The 18509-nt window shown below is 43.4% G+C and overlaps 1 protein-coding gene across 1 annotated transcript; it reads right to left on the minus strand.

The window, feature by feature from the left end:
* Window positions 1-3109: 3109 nt before the first annotated feature.
* plcb2 (phospholipase C, beta 2) lies at window positions 3110-18386 on the minus strand (the record flags this gene model as incomplete). The annotated part of the gene is made up of 32 exons (XM_079286162.1): window positions 3110-3280; window positions 4241-4324; window positions 5286-5343; window positions 5560-5616; window positions 6130-6194; window positions 7067-7208; window positions 7535-7718; window positions 7911-8381; window positions 8500-8590; window positions 8755-8819; window positions 8975-9079; window positions 9222-9321; window positions 9434-9598; window positions 10045-10196; window positions 10487-10611; window positions 10740-10824; window positions 10945-11041; window positions 11142-11224; window positions 11324-11537; window positions 12707-12791; window positions 12969-13051; window positions 14453-14610; window positions 14704-14850; window positions 14943-15103; window positions 15486-15586; window positions 15798-15873; window positions 15986-16039; window positions 16167-16246; window positions 16629-16769; window positions 17589-17657; window positions 17941-18018; window positions 18303-18386. 32 exons carry the CDS (start codon window positions 18384-18386, stop codon window positions 3110-3112), a joined length of 3831 nt encoding a protein of 1276 aa, XP_079142288.1.
* Between the last annotated feature and the right edge of the window lie 123 nt (window positions 18387-18509).

An 18509-nucleotide genomic window follows, 5' to 3' on the forward strand; every position in this document is an offset into this window, starting at 1 on the left:
CTAAATTCAAATCACAGCACTTTTTTGACTCCATAAAGTCAACAATGTTTCAAATCAATTCACGTCCATAACCGATTGCTACTGCAGAAACAGGCGGACAGTGCAGATCATTATGTACAGTCACTTACAGTTCAAATCAGGCATCTTTACACTTACATAACAGTGCTGCCAGCTGCCGGGGTTCTGATATGACTCTTGAGTCTCGGCCCTTTTAACTCACAGTGAGACAGATGCTCTCACCTCAGAGAGGCTGGGACAGTAGTGGAGATATCACCGGGCAACTGAGTATCCACATTGTGCAAAGAGCCAGAGCAAGAGCAGAATAAATCACCCGACTTTGGCCTGATGGCATGAATTTTAGCTCACAAAAAGCCTGAGGAGTATATCCGAATTCAAGGAGCCATGAGAGTGCTGTCTGGCACCGGCTCACAGTATGTGGGTGTCTATGTGTGTGTGATTGTATGCGCGTTTGTCTAAATGTGAGCACCGTATCCTCATCACACACAGGAAGTTCAAATTTGCATCTCTGAGAAGGTTGAGGTGCCTCTCACAGGCCCTCGACGCTCATGTGACACACAGGAGAAGGTGACTGACTGCAGGGAGATGAGCCTCCTGGAATATTCATTAGTCTGCTAATCCCATGCCATAGCCATGATTTGAATGGGATGGTGTAAAGTATCCTGGAACAAAAAACAACCTCCTGCAGCATGGTGAACGAATGCATGCGAATCATGTGTCAGGGAATCAGTATTTTACTGCAATCTCCTCTCCTGGCAATCACTTTTCATCTGTTTAAAGTCAGTGTAAGTGAATGTAGCCCACACAGTGATCCAACACACACACACACACACACACACGCAGCCTGTGACGGTGCAGCTTCAGCAGGTGGTGTGTGTACGTGGGTGGTGTGGGTTCTTAATATTCATCTAGGATGACATCCACTTCAAGATGGACTATAGATCATGAGTCTCCACCTCCCGTGGGTCAGACCGGCTCCTTCACACAGGAAACAACAAGAGGACAAAATAAGTAGTTCACTCTTCTCATGTGCTCGACAGCGTCCTCATTCTTTGTGCTTCTCCAAAAATACACCATTTCTATTCTTTGCTGATGTTGTTTTAATCTTGCATTCAATTTCCAGTATGGACTGCACTGATGGCTGGTGTCAGCAGTGTTCATGCTTTTCATTTGTGATCTTTTCTCTAAATAAATTCATTTAGACAAAATCGATCAAACCGCTTTTAGGTAAAATAATAGTTACCAGTTACAGTTGTTTGAGATTTGCAGACACCAAAACATGCATTTCATGTTTCATTCCATAATCGAATCTGTAAGGCATTTATTCTGCATGTAACCCGCTATGCAAGGATTCTGCTAGATTATCTCTTTTATCCTGCACTTTTACCTTCCCCCACTTTTTAATTTAACATTTCTGTCTGAACATGCATGCACTGGGAATTCTAGCAACCAATATCCCGTTTTTCATCTTAACATCTGCTCCGGTCGGTAAATGTTTTGCGTGTGTGATCAGGAGCACTTCCTTCCCTCTCCGACCAAGTGTTGCCTGGTGGCAGAGCTCCTGCTCAGGCCTTCCCTCTCCAGCTGGTATGAGACAGAGCTGCCTGAGTTGTCTTCGTCTTATGTAAGATTATCAGCCCGGTGATTCAGGGCTGACTGGTTTCACACTCCAAAGCTCACAGTTCATCTGCGTTGTGCACGAGGTGGCAGGACTCTCAGGCACAAGCTGTGTCTCCCAGAAGTCGTTTGTCCAGATCTTCCACTTTTAAATGTCATTCATGTCATTTGATTTAGAAGACGGGTGTCACGCCGAAAAGGAAATGAGAAGTACGGACAGATTGCTTTGGGCAGTGAGTCAGGGGGAAGCTGTGTTCGTCAACAAATGCATGCACGTGAGTGTAAACACTTGAAGAAACAAGTGGCTCTAATTAATGTGATGTGGTGACACAGGGCAGCTCTGCAGGTGTGAATGTGGATAACTGTGTGAACGTGAACGGGGCATTCCTAAAAAAAGACAACATTTCTCTCAGTCAGTATTACATGCAGATTAGCATCCTGCCTATGATCAGGTTGTACATGTACATATTACATCCTGGTGTCAGACACCTGGACATGCTGGCTGGAATGCTCTCGTGGAAAATGGGATGCTGTGGCATGTAACCACCTTATTCAGGTTTATGATCATTCTCTGCCATGCACAATATGAACAATATGAGAATAAGCAACAATAGTATTCTGAACGTTTACTGAAGCAGAGATTAGAAATATCGGTGACCAGATTTCTGTAAGTTTCATGTATGAATATGATCAAAACCAGACAAAAGACTGGATTGTAAACATATTTCGTGAAACAGAAGAATAAAAGTACACACATAACACATAAGTACAGTGCAATGTAAAGTTTATTAAGAACTAGTCATCACAAGAACAAATGATGCAGAGGGGAAATTGACGCACTGGTGCTGCCTGTTGTGTAAAGTGTTCTCATCGTCATCAGACCTTTATTCCAGCGAAAGAGTAAATGCAGTTTTTTTTTTTTTTTTTAAACTTCTTCACAACTGCAAAACACCTAAATCTCAGAGTGAATGTTTTGCCGTGGCTTCATGGAGCATTAGCCAGCATGTGCTGAAGCGTGACAGATGGAGTCATTGTCTCGATGCAGCCTGCAGACTCTGATAAACCATTTTTGCGGCTACATTTTTCTTGCTCCATTTATTTCTACTTTTGATCTCATTAAGAGAACAGAAAGGAGACTGTGGGCACCAAACGAAAGCTTTCAGGGATTGCTTTTCATCTGGAAGATATTTGTCGCCGTATTAGGCTTTTTTTTATGGGTGACAAGCAACAGAAAGAAAGAGTTGAAAGAAAATAATTTCCAATTGATCAAACTTTTGGTATACGGGACATCTACAAAAACATCATTATGGCTGAATGACTCCCCAAATAGCTCTCTCTATGACTAGCACCTCTAAAAGTCAAATATTCCACGCAGAGCAAATTTAATCTTCTACTATTCCACAGTTATGCTCAGACTATAGGTTATGTAACAGGTTGAAGAAAGATGCGTTACACTGGGGATCAAAAGGCAGATCTAACCCAGGAAGACGTCTCCATAGAAGCCCGCTCCCTCCACCTTCGTGTCTCCGGCCTGGTCGACCAGTTCGGGAAAGTGAGCCCCCACACAGACATTGACGGCCTCCTTCACCTCCGCAGGCAGAGACCTCAGTTTCTGATTGTGTTCCTTCAGGGCCTCCTGATTGAGCTGCCAACAAAGAGACCAAATCTCAGTTAGAGGTTACAGGCAAAAGGACACATTGACATTTGTATTGATTCTTTTCTCTGCCAGGTTCTTTTCTCTGCCAGGTTCTCATCGAAAACTCGAGGGAGGGGATTTGTGCATTGGCACAAGTCAAAATAAAGATCACTGCTAACCTCAAGCTAGGGAACTGGCTTGAACCCAAGTGGACTGATTTTAAACAAGAGGGATGATGAGCTATTTTCAGGATATTTAATAATGAGACAATGTGCCTGTAATAAGGGAAAACGTCTCAACACTCGATCAATGATGTTAAATACATACAGCGAAGATTAGCTTGCATGTTGAAAGGAAAGACATTATCCTCATTTGTCCCTGAATCTCCTAAATTCCTCCCACTGCTTCACTCAATATCAAAAACTGTATTTGTCAGCTAATACTATTGGTGAGACATAAAAACACACCATCCATCTGGCGTTCACGCGTCAATGTTTAAACTATCCAACGCCTCTTTTCTCAATAATGTCTGCCAACGTTTGACCGATTCAAAGCAACGCATTGTCTGACGTCATTTGCAGCGGTGGGAGCTCGGTCTCTACGTTCTCAATCGCCAAAACTGGATGTGTCACCCTGGAACATTACGTATGATCACTGAGTGGACAGATGGCCACGCTGGACAATGAATTTTAAAAAGCGGGGATTAGTTGCTGGTTTGAACTTTGCTTGATCACATATTAATCACTGTGTGGGGACACACCCAGGGACACAGGTCCAGGCAGTTTATCATTTATACATCCTTCTTACCTGTAATCCTGATTAAATATTATATTTCCCATATTCATGCAGGGGAAATTGTATTAAGTAAGCCATTCTATTTTTTATTGCTGAACAGTTGCTGACTGGTAAAACTGTCATCGGTCTAATTTGCTAATTTGATTCTGTGTGTCCTGGTGTCAGTGTGTTTACCTGATTAGTCAGAGTCTTGATCTCCTCCAGCGTAGCAGCCTGTTTCTTCATCAGACCCATTTGCTGTGAGCTGTAATCTGAAGACTGTCACAGTACAACAGAGCACATCACAACATGTGGCTACTGTAAAACACGATCAATCTGTGGCTTGGGTCTGAGTGTGCGTGAATGCGGTATCAAGTGAGTGAGAGATAAAGACGGTTTGCCTGTCGAGGAGCAGTTCTGCTCATGTTTCTCGAGTGTATATCTAGAGAGGAATGCACCCATGGGATGCCCTGAGCAAGACAATCAACACAGTTAAGTCACGACAGGTTGGACTTGTCCAGCTTGGTTACACAGTCCTTATTCAATACTGAGGCCTTGCTGATTAAGCTAGGGCTTGTGTTAAAGTGCAGAGGTGTGAGTGGGGTTTGCTACTTTCCAGATGAAGTCGATCGGAGAGGAGCAAAGTGAAACGGCCGTGTATTTAGCCCAGATACAACAGGTCTGACTCTTGATGAGCCAACAGAGGAGCAAGAGCGGAGCCCAGTGAGTCATTGACCACACATGCATTAGTCTGCTCCCTGTAAACAGCCTCTGCGTAATAGACAAGCCTGGCCTATGGTCAGGGCCCACTGCACTGGTTGAAGGTACATGTGCAGTGATGCATGTGAGTGTGTAGCCTCAGACTTGTTTGTTCCTTTAAAAGAATAGTTTGACATTTTGAGATGTATGTTTATTCGCTCTCTAGAGTTCGATGAAAAGGTGGATACCTCTCTCATTCTGTCTTACATCCAGTCATGTTGCTTGGTGGATTTTGTTACCTGTGGAATGATCCAGACTAGGTGTTTCCCCTTTCTTTATGCTAAGCTAAGCTAACCAGCTGCTAGCTCCAGCGTGATACTTTCTGCACAGCAATTGAGATTGGTATCAATCTTGTCAGCAAACTCTTGGCCCAAAAGCAAATATTAGGACATTTCCAAAAAAAATCACAAACTACTTTTTTAAATTGTACATACATGCTCAAAAAGCTTGCTACTTTCAATGAATTTAAAAGATGACTTACTGCACCGTCAGACTGACTCGGCTCATCCAACAGCTCTGTGCTCATCGCCCTTTTCAGCCTAAAAGAGGATAGTTATCATTTTTTATTGTACATGCTGTTAAAAATGAATCAAATCAAGCCAGACCTAATGTAATGGCACGTAGCAGACGGGTAAGCACATTTGTCTTCTTATATTTCTTTTCATTTTGGACAAGAAGCTGTAACACAGCGAGAGGAGCGGCAATGAATGGAAACACACAAAATGACTGAAGGCAAGGTCATGCTGTGAACTCACTTTGCTTTCTCTGAGGATGAACATTTTTGGGGTTTCTTCTTATTCTCTTTGGTTTCACTGCAGACCAAGGAAAAGACAAAAAAAAGTGAGGACTCTTGCTTGAGTCAAATTCTAAAAATGTCCTTCAAACTAAGCTGCTGGGCTGAGTGTCTCTGAGGTGACCTTTTCTTTACAGTGACGGGAGGCTTAAATATGACGCTATAGTGTCAGTGTGGACAGGTAGATTACCGAGGCTGCCTTCGCTTCCCGACTGCTGTTTAAACACCTGTTGGATAATGCTTGTCCTGAGATAACCATCTGCCAGCTGGGGACTTGGGATAACACACACACACACATACATCCAGGACACCTCAAGCCAGCCAAGGACATTGGAAGACACACACATTGAGGTTATTTATTCATTATTTGATGGCATTGTCTTTGCAAAATGTCAAATGTTTCACCTCAGATGACACACTCACACAGTGTCACATCAAAATCTGAAAGCACAGATTGGAGAGACTCAGCAAAGCCCTCTGCACTCTCAGTGTGCACAGCATGTCCCAAAATGTGTTGTATGTGTGCTCACACCTGTCCAGGGTCTTCATTTCAATGGTGTGCCTCTCTGTGGCCATCTCCATCAGTTTGGTCAGTCTCTGTCACAATATAAGAAAGAAGTGGCACAGTCGCAGTCAAGACAGAGCTAGAAATGAGACTTGAGTAGCTCTAAATAACAATGTCCGTGTTGTGTGTGTGATTAAAGTCTCTCTTCAAACAAAAGTTCAGCCTTCTGTTGTTAATTTGCATGAACTTTGGCTTTTAAGTTTAATGAGAACACTTGGTCCAAGACCTGTGGGATGCTAACCTCACTCCACAGCACTCCTGCAGTACGGTCCATCTACACCCAGTCTAATGAGGTGGCAACCCTTAAAAAAAACACCTGATTGACTCTTCAGCTTCATACAGATCCAGAGACAGTTCAGAGCAGAGGCACCCCACTGAGAGGCAGCTTCCTGTGTCTGTGTTGCGTGGGTTTCGCAGATGCCCCGCCCCCATAGGAGCCTAAAGGCAGGTCCTGAGTCTATTAACTCTGATGGGAGAAGTGAACAGATTATTTCGCTCCATAGTTACCGAAGTAAATGTAGGATCTGTTTTTTTGAGTCACATTTCTTCCCAACATTCTGACCCTGACAGACGAATCAGGAGAAAATGTACTTTGTTTGAGCTCTTTCTTTGTCTCAGCATCACACTCTCGCACGTTCCGGTAACTAACGTTCGTGGTGTTCGTCGAGCTAATTATTTTCAATAATGCTAAATATGTCTGTTAGCTGTGTAAATATCTAATGTTAGCAGAAGGAAATATAAATACAACATGAAAACATAACCCAAGCATCGCATAGTGCAGTTTTCAGTACAGTACTTGAGGAAATTAACAGATTTTCTTTTCTTTCATTTGAAATGTGGAAACAGAATTATCAATGATGCAACTTTTTGTGGAGTTTTAAACATAAACCTGCATTTTACTGACCTCTGTTGCACACTGCTCTTTCCTCTTCTTCAGCTGATCACACTCCTCCGTCCGCAGAGCTTGCAGCTCAACCTGCATTCTTTCCTTCTGCTCCTGCACCCGCTCCGTCTTCACGCTGGATTCAGGCGTGTTTCCCCCTCCCCTTACACATGCAAGGGGCATAGAGTTTATTGACCAACAGCTATAATCCTTCCACGTACTGAACTAACTGTGTGGTTACTGGAAATCCTTTACAGCAACGTTAATATGGCCTCGAATAACATACATAAGATCAGCGTGGAGGGCTGTGCACCAAAGGCAATGCAGCCAATATTCATTTAGTTATTCTCTTCATTCTCTAGTATTTTAGCTTCAGCTAAAGTGAGTGACTAAACATAAACAATTGGACGGATCGGTCTTATTACATGGCAGCCCTCCTCCCACCATATTTCAGGTAGAAACTGACTTGGAAAAAGAAACTCCACTCACTCTTTTTTCTTCACAGAGGCCTTCTTCTTGATGCCCTTGAACGTGTCAGAGTATTTCTGAATCAGATCCTCTCCTTTTTTCTGATACTTCTTTTCTCCCTCTTTAATGTCTCTCTCCTGGCGCTTGATGACCTTCAGGTAGTTCTTGTGCTCTGTCAGTTCTGCAGTAGTCACAGTTGAAGGCTCTGCAGCATAAACACACAAGGTTTTGGTTTTAGAAAATCCTCCTACTCGTGTCGGCAGTAGATATGCATTGACTAAAAGTTGTATTCAACAACAAAAAAGTCTAAATTGGTCTGAATGTCCCTCTACTCCTACAGTGCAATGATAAAATGGAAACGGCGATGAGTGCAGCACATGAAGCACTTCGGTGTTACCTTCGCTGGATGTCGGCGGCTCAGATGAGTCACCTGATCCGGCAGACTCGGGCAATGCACTTGCTGGACAGGGCAAGGCCTCAGCAACAGGCTCTTCAGCAGCGCTGGCAGCTTCTGTGTCTGGTGTATCATCTGAAGCAGGCTCAGGGTTTGTACTGGACTCGTTCGCCGGCTCCTCTTTAGTTCCAGAAGAGTCCTCTGGCTCTTGCACTGCTTCCTTCTCAGGGGCTGCCTCCTCCGGCAAAGGAGAAGATTCGGGAAGGGTTTCAGGCGTGGCGCTTCCTGGGTCCGGGGCTGGATCTTCAGCAGCAGTGTTGTCAGGATTTTGAGGAGGTTCTGCTGCAGGTTGTTGAGTGTCTGCCTTGCTCTCAGTCTCTTCTTTAGCTTCTTCTGAGCTTGCCTCTGGAGCAGACTTTGGTGATTGGTCATTGGTGTCAACTGGTGGTGTAGGTTCGGATGCTACAATTTCTACTGAGAGGAAAGCGTTTAAATACAGCTTCTTAATTCAGCACTAAAGAACTCCTACAAGAGCAAACTTGAAGCTCAGTAGATGTAAAAATCAAACTTTGAACTGTGAAAGCTTCATTACCTGCAGCAGGGGCCTCGCTTCCCTGAGCTTTGTCTGTGGGGTTTTGGACCACAATAGGCTTCTCATAGGGAGACACATAGTCAGAGGATGACTGCGTGGGCACAAAAAGACAAGAAGATCACAATCTAACAACACTGGTCATCATCCACGAAGGGAATTAGTGCTGTTGAGGATTCAAGGAAGAACTGAGGACATTGTGTGTCAATTTTAGTAGATGATGGCTGAATTAAGTTTCCTTTGGCTGCTGTTTGTTACCTCCTTTGGGGCCTTTGTGGTCTTCTCTGCTCCCTTTGTTGGATTGAAAAGAGCATCTGTGAAATCTGAGGTAGAATCGAATACGTCATTAATTCACACTTTAACCAAAAAGAATTGCCAAAGAAACCTTAATGCTACTGAGCTTGACTGTCAGAGTAACAATTCAATTGCAGCAGAAGCTTTTTGTTTTTGCAAAAACCCAAAGCAAAGATCTAAGCACCTGCGAAGGCTGCAGGGATGTAGTCCTTGACCTCGATGTACACAAAGAGAGCAGGCAGAGTGAGCGGCATGTTGCTCTCACTGCGCAGGCAGATGTGATGGAAACCTGCAGGCCATAAAACAAACCTCTGTGAATTAAAAACAAGGCAGCTGATCCTCTTGATCCGCAGACATCCTGAGGCCTTTGGATGACTGAGTGGTGTTGCATGAAGGGAGGTGTGGTTTTTTTTCTTCTCAGTTTCACTGACCTGACTGGATGGCATCAAGCGGGATGATCCTGTGTCCCAAGAATTTACCGTTCTCCTCATGAACTACAATTCTTAGAGAGGCCATTTCTGGGAGCAGGATCTATGCATCATGACAACAACAAATATATTAAGACCCCCCCCCCAACAGCAGCAGCAACACAGTGCGTTATAATGGCTGCGCTCATGGCTGAGGTTGATTACATGACACACACCTTCTCAAAAACAAAAGGCTCCTCATTCCACACTGGGTTGATGGCGTTGGGTGTGGTGGACCATTTGGTGCGATGTTTCTTCTTGGGGTCTCCCGGCAGCCCAATCACCTCCACCTCGACTCCCGTTTTCACGCTCTTGTCAGATAGAAACTGGCCTGAGTAGATCTAGTGAGGCGGGCGAATAATAATAATATAATAATAACATACATGTATGAAGCAGCTGAGCGTGTGGATGCTGTTGTGTGGGCCCGTGTTCAGGACACAGTGGGTATAAATATAGCATCGGTTCGTACTCAAGCAGAGACGGCTGAATACCAGGAACCATCTATCAGTCTGAGCAGGAAGCTTGTATTATTACTGACTATTCATCCACACACTAACACAGACTTCCCAAGGCTATGAGGCTAATGAAGTGCTCAATTTAGAAAAGCAAAAACAGCTCCCAGCGATACACATGTCACATCAGTTTCCCTGCAATGCAACACCATAAATGATGCCGCTTTAGAGTATGACATATCTTTACTTTCAAAATGTTAGTTTGCACAGATATTCTACACCACAGTCATGTTTAAAGTGAGAGAAGAATAATAACAACAAGGCAGTGAACCTGCCTTTATGGTCAGTGTGCTTGCCACAACCGTGTCAATCCTGTCACAGAAAGGGTCAAACTTTTTGTCACTGCGACGCAGAACGTCGTGCTTGAGCATGTAGCCGGTTCTGCCGTTGAATTCAAAAAGAGCCATGTTCAGCTGCATGGGGAAATCTGAAAATAGACACAAAACAGCCTATTCATGCCCCCTCTGTGCGGCACAGGGATGAGCAGTGATCATTTGGGCTGCAACGCACAGCAGAGGCCTGCACGGCACAATGAGGTGCAACACTGACATGCTGTGGTGGAAAATAGAAGCGCAGGTTTAAAGATATAGCAGAGCATGACATTTAAAACATGTCAGACTCAAGTGAAGATTGAAGAGAAACAGTGATCGTTTACATCTCCTTGTGAAGTGCAGCACATTTTAAGTGGTTATCTGTGTATAGTGTGTTCATTTCTACCCATCGTCTGGTAGTTGAGCGCCACCATCTGGCAGCCTACGTTCCAAAAAGGCTGTGGGCTGTAGTTGGATGAGTCCATTCTTGTTCCTTTTGGGTAAATCCTACTCATCTGCCTCTTATTGTATCTGAGAGATATGGTTTAGGAAGTTTTGTGTATTTTCGTCCAATTTTGTGCCATTTAAAAAATATCTAATTCAGCCCATCAAATACAGTTTTCCACATGTTCATATTTATATCTACAGCTCAAGGATACTCAACAAACTCGACAGCAGTCTTGGAAATCATTGCCTCCCCTCTGGTCTCCACAAAAGATGAGATGACGTAACTCTTGTTTTTCTCTGTGAAGAAAGAAGAGAATTGAAAAAACTCACTCTGACTTTGATTTGTTTACCTGTGCAGTATGTTATAAAATCTAAATTTATCGGAGTTTGGGTTCAATTTACGCAGCAAAGACATACTTCTGGCGTTGTCAAAAGACATGAATTTATTGGGCTGGATGTAGTTGACCAGGGACGACATCGCCTCATAGGCTGTGACTTCTTGTCCAGCTGTGCCCTGTGGGGGATTGAGAGGAAATTAACTGACGCTTGAGCTGTTTTAGTTGGCCACAGATGATTTATGGCAATAAAACTGTCATCGTAACCGCACACTCTACCTCATCTGATGTCTTCATTTTCTCCTCATCCTGTTCCTCTGTCTCCTCTTGTTCCTCAGTGTCCTCCACAGCTGCGTCCCCCTCTGGTTAAACATATAAAAATAACAATAATAATAAAAATGAACTAAACACGCCTATTTTTTAAACGTAATCTGATTTGACTTGAGGTTGATCTAGTCCACCTTGGTTCTCCTGGGTGCCGGGTGCCGGGTTGGCAGGATCCTGGGAAGTGGAGTTTGGGTCCTGGGTGGGTGAAGCGGTGGTTGTGGTCTGGTCAGTTGCTGCTGCGCTGGTTTTCTTCGTTTGCGCCGGCTTTTCATGGCTGCCCTTCTTGTTCTTGATGAGGATCTTACCCATGAGCTCAGAGGGGCTGGGGATCTGCTGGCCCGGCTTCAGCTGCATGGTTCAGATCAACAGAAAGAATCCTAAAACTATACAATACAATAGTACTACAGCCCTGTAGCACAAATCAAGGGCATGTCCTCAATACTCTCTTTGGGAATGTGAAGAAATCAAAGGAAAAGTTTTGGTTTTAATCTTCTTATGTGGCTCTTCATTTCTTTGAAGGCGTTTACATTTTATTACACATATGGAAGGTACATTTTTAGATTTTCTTTCCCCTACATTATCTCCAAAAGCCTCACTGAAGACATAAACACATCTTGTTAAACTGTTTTTAGGCAAAAAAAAAAATCATATTAAGGGATTTGCTGTTTCAAGAGCTCAGAATTATAGTCCTGTCGTTGTAGAAGGGGCTTTAAAGGTGCATTAAGAGCGTCGTGTCAAGTGCTGGAGGGGCTGCGGCCTGGTGGGAGACCACGCACACATATTTTTGGACTATTCAAAACTGTCAAGATATTGGCAAATCATACAAAATGAAATTAAGATATACAAGTCCATCTTACTTTTTATTAGGAATGTAACCACAAACGTCAGAAGACAACAATCAGACATTATCACTGAGAGTCCTTCTAATCACAGTCTGCTGGCTGAGGCCACAACCCGCCCACACTAACACAAAGGAGGGAGAAAGTTAAAAACATAACTGCAGGATTATAAGTAAAAACAGATGTATTCCTGACTAGTCCCCAATAATTCAACTGATGTGATCAAAGGGATAGTGAAACAACTCATGTGGACTTCTTTTAAATGTATTATCTGAGTGTATTTATGTCTCTAAGGAGATGACTGCACTGTATGAATGCACTTTATAAAATGAAATTTAAAGAAGTAAAAGAAAAAAGATCATTATGTCAGTAAATCAAATTGAGAGTTAAACATGTCGTCTCTTTGACTCAGGAATACAAACACACGAACACACACACACACAGCTAACAGGAGGTGAGCAGGCATTGGCTGTTGCTACGAGTCAGTTAGATGGGTATCGGAGCCTATGAGGGTCATGTCTAGCAGAGATTAGGAGGAGGACCTTTCCATTCATTGCCTTCATGACACAGACACGATAATCCTTTATCTAATTTATCAAACAAAGTGTTCTGTCCCCGTTTATGAACTTTATCTAACTATTATTTGGACAGCGAGCTGTGGTGCAGCGGTGTACTCACAGGGTATTTGTCCAGCTGATCTGTTAGAAGGGCATCGCCAAATATGGTTTTGCAGTAGTTGGCCATCTTCTCCTGCTGTTTCTCCCTGGAACAAAGCGGAGTGACACATGTTACTGTCTGCTGCTACTGCCAGAACGAAAGGTACAGTTACACCCTCAGTGTGTCCCATCAATATTCCATTTGGGATAATGGCATCCGGACATTATTACATCGTGTTAATAACATTACATGGCAAGAGCTCATGTAAAAGCTCAGGTCTTACGAGTCGACGTGGTTCTCGAATGAGAGGATAACGGGATACTGTGAGGTCTTGAAGGCGCTCTCTGCGATGGCCTCAATCACATCCTGTCATCGAAAAGAGACAGGCGTTTTAGTTTTTTTAGGCATTGTGGTAGATTCTTACTTGAATTACAGTAGGATTCAATGGGCAAGAGAGCTACAGGAAGCAAAAATAAGCTGATAACACAGCAAACACCAAAAAACATGGATATAAATATAGTAAAATCATGGAAGTAGCACAAGAGCATGAGATCAACAGACTGAGACAATAATGACAATACTCCACAAGACATGAAGAGAGAAAACATGACAAACTGCACAGCTATTGCTTCCATGGAGAAGCACTGAAGTCAGCTCCAACCCATCGAGAGGCGGCTGACAGTAAACTGAACTGAGGCGTTGTGTCCGGGACACTGAGACTGTGGAGCTCCGGCTGCCCTTAAATGGAAGTGTTGAGAGTGAGAGGATGACGGGCTTGCCTGCCTGTGTGTGTGTGTGTGTGTTTCAGTGTTACTGTGTATGTTTAAGCCTTCACACTCTTTTACTCTTTAATGTGCCCCTGGATGTGAATAAAAGGTAATCGGTGAATTTAAAGGCTTTAGTTTAATTTATAGACACACTGTGGCACTATTTGGTCATGAACAGCTTCAGGCAAATGTATTCATGAAGATGTCCTATTGAACCAATTTAAACTGTGCTACAGGAAACTAGAAAAGGCCCAAGATTGATGATAGACAACAGAGAGGAACTACTGGAAGTGGGATGGACAAAAGTAGTTTGGTATGATCTTTACTGCTTCATTTTATGGGTTCAATAGTATTGTACTATAGGTATAAGTGTATAAATCCACAAAATATAAAATAATATTCCAACCATGTACCTAAATTAATCCAATAATTAAGTTTGTATGTGAAACCCGTCTTGAAAAAGAAGTCTAAATGAATATTTGACTGTTTATTGTCCCAACGGCCATGTTGCATGATTTACCTTAAAAACGTGGGTGTTGTGTATGAAATGAGATTACGGCTAAAATTGGTTTGAAGAGTCGATGATACAGAAAAAACGACCGTTACAGCTCACTGGCCTACAATGTATATTGCACAAATGTCTTTTCTTTAGAGGAGGATGTGCATGCAAAGAGGAGATACGGACAAAAATAAAGTTGGTTTTAAGTATGAATGGAAAAAAAGAAAAGAAAGATATTGACAAAAAATCGGAATAGCTCTCTTGGCTGTTTGGCATGCACTTTTGAGATGGTCCACAATTTGAGCCGTTCATCTTCCCGTCTACAGTGAAGTTGCGAGACTTGTGAGATGTACGGCGTCACTCTCTGCTCACAAGGTACAAATCTGTTCAGACCACATTTTCTGTTCATATCCGAATCGTGTAGTCGTATTCCTTTACAGCCCTATTGATTAGAGGGAGAGAGACCCCACCAAAGGAATGCCCAAAACTATGTTAAACCACCTTGAAGAGTATCTCAGTTGTCATGGTGAAGCCATGAGTAATGATGGGCTCTTCCTCCGGAGGTTTGCCCTTCCAGCAGTCCAGCTCCAAACAGCGGCAGCCAGACAGCAGACACTGACGGTACATCTCTGGAGAGGACACGCCTGAGAACTGACCGGCTGCAGGGTGACAGACAGAAGAATAGCCCCTTAATGACCCTCAGGTGATCAGGTATGAGCAGTCGGAGCTAAAATCAAAGCGGTGCGAGTGACCTGTCAGGTATGTGTTGTGGGAGGACTTGATGAAGTAGTGGGGTATCGGTTGAGTCATGTCCTGACTCTTGGCCAGCGTGTCCTGCATGACAACTGACGTCTCGGCCCCCATCAGGAAGAATAAGAAACCCTCTGGAGAAATCAGATCTGCAGGTGAAAAAGACACGTTGAAGTGTTAAAAACACAAGTACAAAATGATCCGGCCTCCATACAACAAATCTATCATCAGTGAATCTCACTTCTGTTTGCGTTAGAGGAGCAGGGTTCATATTTCTCCATCAGAGCCTTGATCTGGTCCTGTCGCAGACGTGGAAACAGCTCCTCGTTGTGCCGAGAGTCCCTCTGTTTCTCGTTGAGGAACCTGGTGAAATTCTCCTTTGTCATGGTGGGTTTGTTGGAGCTGCAGGGCACAGTGAGGCGCGACAAGATGAGCGCCGCACAAAATGTTGGTCCCGCGGCAGGTAGCTAAGCATGAACTGGAGGCTCGCTGGCCAATCACTGGAATCATTGGTCTACCGAATTAGAAAATGTAAAGAAGTTTGTGGCTTCATAACTAGCTGAGGCATTTAAAAGAGGAGTATTTAGATGTCTGATGAAATGGTTTCCCACAAAGAGCAAAATGATGATGATGAAGAAAACCATGACAAAACTCTAAATGCAAGATAAAATGTATTATTAGAATAACATATGATAGTAGTTACAGTAGGTGTGTATTTGTAAAACCTCCACGATGTAACTCATTTCAGCAGATAAGCAGTGAAGCACGGGAGAGGTCGACTCACTAAGAAGTGAAGATCTCGTAGAGCTCAGGCCGAGGGCAGAGGTGTGACAGAAAGGTCTTGAAGGCAGACTCAGTAAAGACGTCAGGCTTTATGCTGTCATACTGAAGAGTAAAAACATGTTATCCACATGATTTAAAAAATAACAAAGATTTGACGATGTGCGCATTGGTATCTTATTATTCAAAAATAAGTCAAAATCCATAACAAACACCAAGACATTATGGGGAGCGGTTACAAAAAAATGCAGAAAAACAATCTTGAAAGATGGATTTACAGAGCAGACAAGCAACCATAACGTCTGTATAGTCTCACCTTTCCTTTAGGGAGCTGTGCTGACGCTAAGGCACTTTCCACCCTCTTCTTATCCGCAGGGAACATCTTGTAAATACTGGGGAAAAAAAACACACAGGGAAACATTGAGTAAGAAATGTGGAAATCTACTTTACAAACTAACTTCTGCGCGCCCATCCTCTCATGAACTGTGACCTACTGTGACCTACTGTTTCACTGCGATCTTGCCGTCCTTGTTGGTGTGAAGAGAAAGGCGGGCATATCTAAGATTGAGCACAATTGCTTAGCTTTACCACATGATTCCGTGTCATCAAAGGAGAAATGAAATGGTGTCGCGTTCACTCGGCAACAACACAAGCTGAACTGAAAGATGACACGATGTTCACTTACATCTTCTCCAGGAAGACCTGCCTGCACGCGTTGTTTCTTGCAGCATTGTAGGCGATTGCAAGGATGTCATTTGCCCAGTTCTGATGTGCATTTAATTACAAAACAGACCGGGATATTACGTTTACTGTCAACATTCATTGCTTTTGAAATGTCATTATAGTATATTTTAAAAGGACACAAAGTCACCACTAGAGGGCATTAACATAATAGTACCTCAGGAAATGAGAGTAGTGTATGTTGCATTTGAACAAAGCACAAATTTCATTACAGTTGATTTAATCCGGAAATTGGAGACATAAAGTCTAATTAAGACTAACGGGAAGACAGAGGGCGCCTTATTGGGGGGGAAGCAAAGACTCATTGTATGGCTAATGGTCGTGTTTGAACAACCAGAGTAGGAGGATTGTAAACAGCTAAAGGACACAGTGCCAATAACACACACAGTCAGTGCATACACATTACCTGTGTCACTTTGTCCTTCGAGGCAAAGAAGTTATGGTAGGTCAGATTCACTGTGTCGGGTCCGGAGACGATGGTCAGAGTTTTGGCGAGATGGTTGCTGTCTGGGAAGTCCATGTTGAACACGTTGCGAACCTTAGACTGCTGTGAAAGGCAAATGATGGCAGAATATGTCTTCGTAGCCAATTAGTATTAGTCGTCTCAAAATATATGGTGCCATTTTTAAGCTGATTATTTATTCATCTGTTCACTGAAAGTACAATCATGTTTGCAGCTCTTGTTCTCCGGGAGCTTGTTCAACACATGCAAATTTGCTGACGAAGGCATGCAAACATATGCACACACACACACGCGCACACACTGAGACACACGCACGCGTTCATGTACACAAACAGCAGCAAGAAGACCAGTGTATTAGTTACTACCGTCCTCTGTCTGCTACTCTACAATCGATCACTTCTCTGCTACTTTCAGAAGTGCAGAGCACGTCAGCACTGGAGCCCAAAGGGACCCAAGAGGAAGACGTGCTTGCAACAGCACCCCAGCTGGGATGATGCAGTGCTCTATGCTCACCCTGAGGGGAACCGTTTTCAGATCTCACCTTTGAACCCTCTGTGAGGGATGACGATGGTTGCATACTGCAACTCTCTGTGGAGGCCAGCGAGGAAAAAGCACTACAGCTGTCAGATTTGGGCTAAAAAACCAGGCAAGCTCACAGAAATCTCAGATCATGACTCAGTGTGTGGTACGGTGTGCGTTTACTTTTGTGTAGGTGTGTTTCTGTAGTGGGGGAGTAGCCTGGGTGCATGTGTCCACTGCTGTTTTTGCAATGCAAATATGCCAACCTAAGGGCTTGACACACTATTTGCATGCCTGCAGGGATTCTGACAGAACAAACACACCACTTTGACCTAATTGGACCAGAGAGCAGGGTACTACATTCAATAATAATACTGTACTCACTTTGGGAAGTTTTGCATATTTCCCTGTTCTGGTATCTCTGACAGTGGCAACATCCAGAAACGTTGTCTCCTAGAAACAAGACGCAGAGAAGTGGTAAGCCCACATCAGCACCAATCAATAATCTCCACAAGCTGCTTGGACCGGAATGCAGCTACACTCTGGATGTGAGTCACACATGACCACCTCTATTCAACATGTGCTTTAATCGGTCAGGTTGTGTTCGTCTGATGCACACGAAGCCATTTTATTTCTATTACCGGTAGCCACTGAATGAAAGTCAACATTTCCCCTCTCCTCTGACATGTAGTACAGGGGATTTGTTTTTCTTTCCCCGAATCTCGGTATTGATTACCTTGCTTTGGTTGATCCAGTAAACGTAAAAACCTTTCGGATCCATCTTCATGGTGACAGGAACAGTCTTTGTTGAGTCCTGGATGGACACAAGGGAAGTATAGCTTTCACACATTTTCGGACATATATCGAGTTTAAACCTCTGGAACAGAGATGTTTGATGATATGTTGATAATAATAATTAGATAATGAATGACTACTTATATTTTCCAGAACGTCATTAATCCCATAAACTTCCATGTCTCTCATCAGGCAATGAAAAATAAAAACGCACTACGTTGCACAGATTTGCACGTGTACTTATATTTCATGTTGGCTGGTATTTAATAATGCAGCGGAGATACTATTGAAATATCCACTCACCTCTGACCACTTGGTAAATCTCTCTCCTTTGACCAGGTAGTCTTTGACCACTGGAGGCTCCAGAAAGTGTCTTTTCTTATTCATTTTGCCCTTCTGTGACAGCTCATATATATAACTATAACTGTAACTGAAATATACCCTCCATGGTCAACACCATTGACTAGCTGATCCCTCCATCTGAATCCACACGACACACTGAATGGAGGT

This window comes from Melanostigma gelatinosum, assembly GCF_949748355.1.
Source record: "Melanostigma gelatinosum genome assembly, chromosome: 16".
Taxonomy (NCBI): domain Eukaryota; kingdom Metazoa; phylum Chordata; class Actinopteri; order Perciformes; family Zoarcidae; genus Melanostigma; species Melanostigma gelatinosum.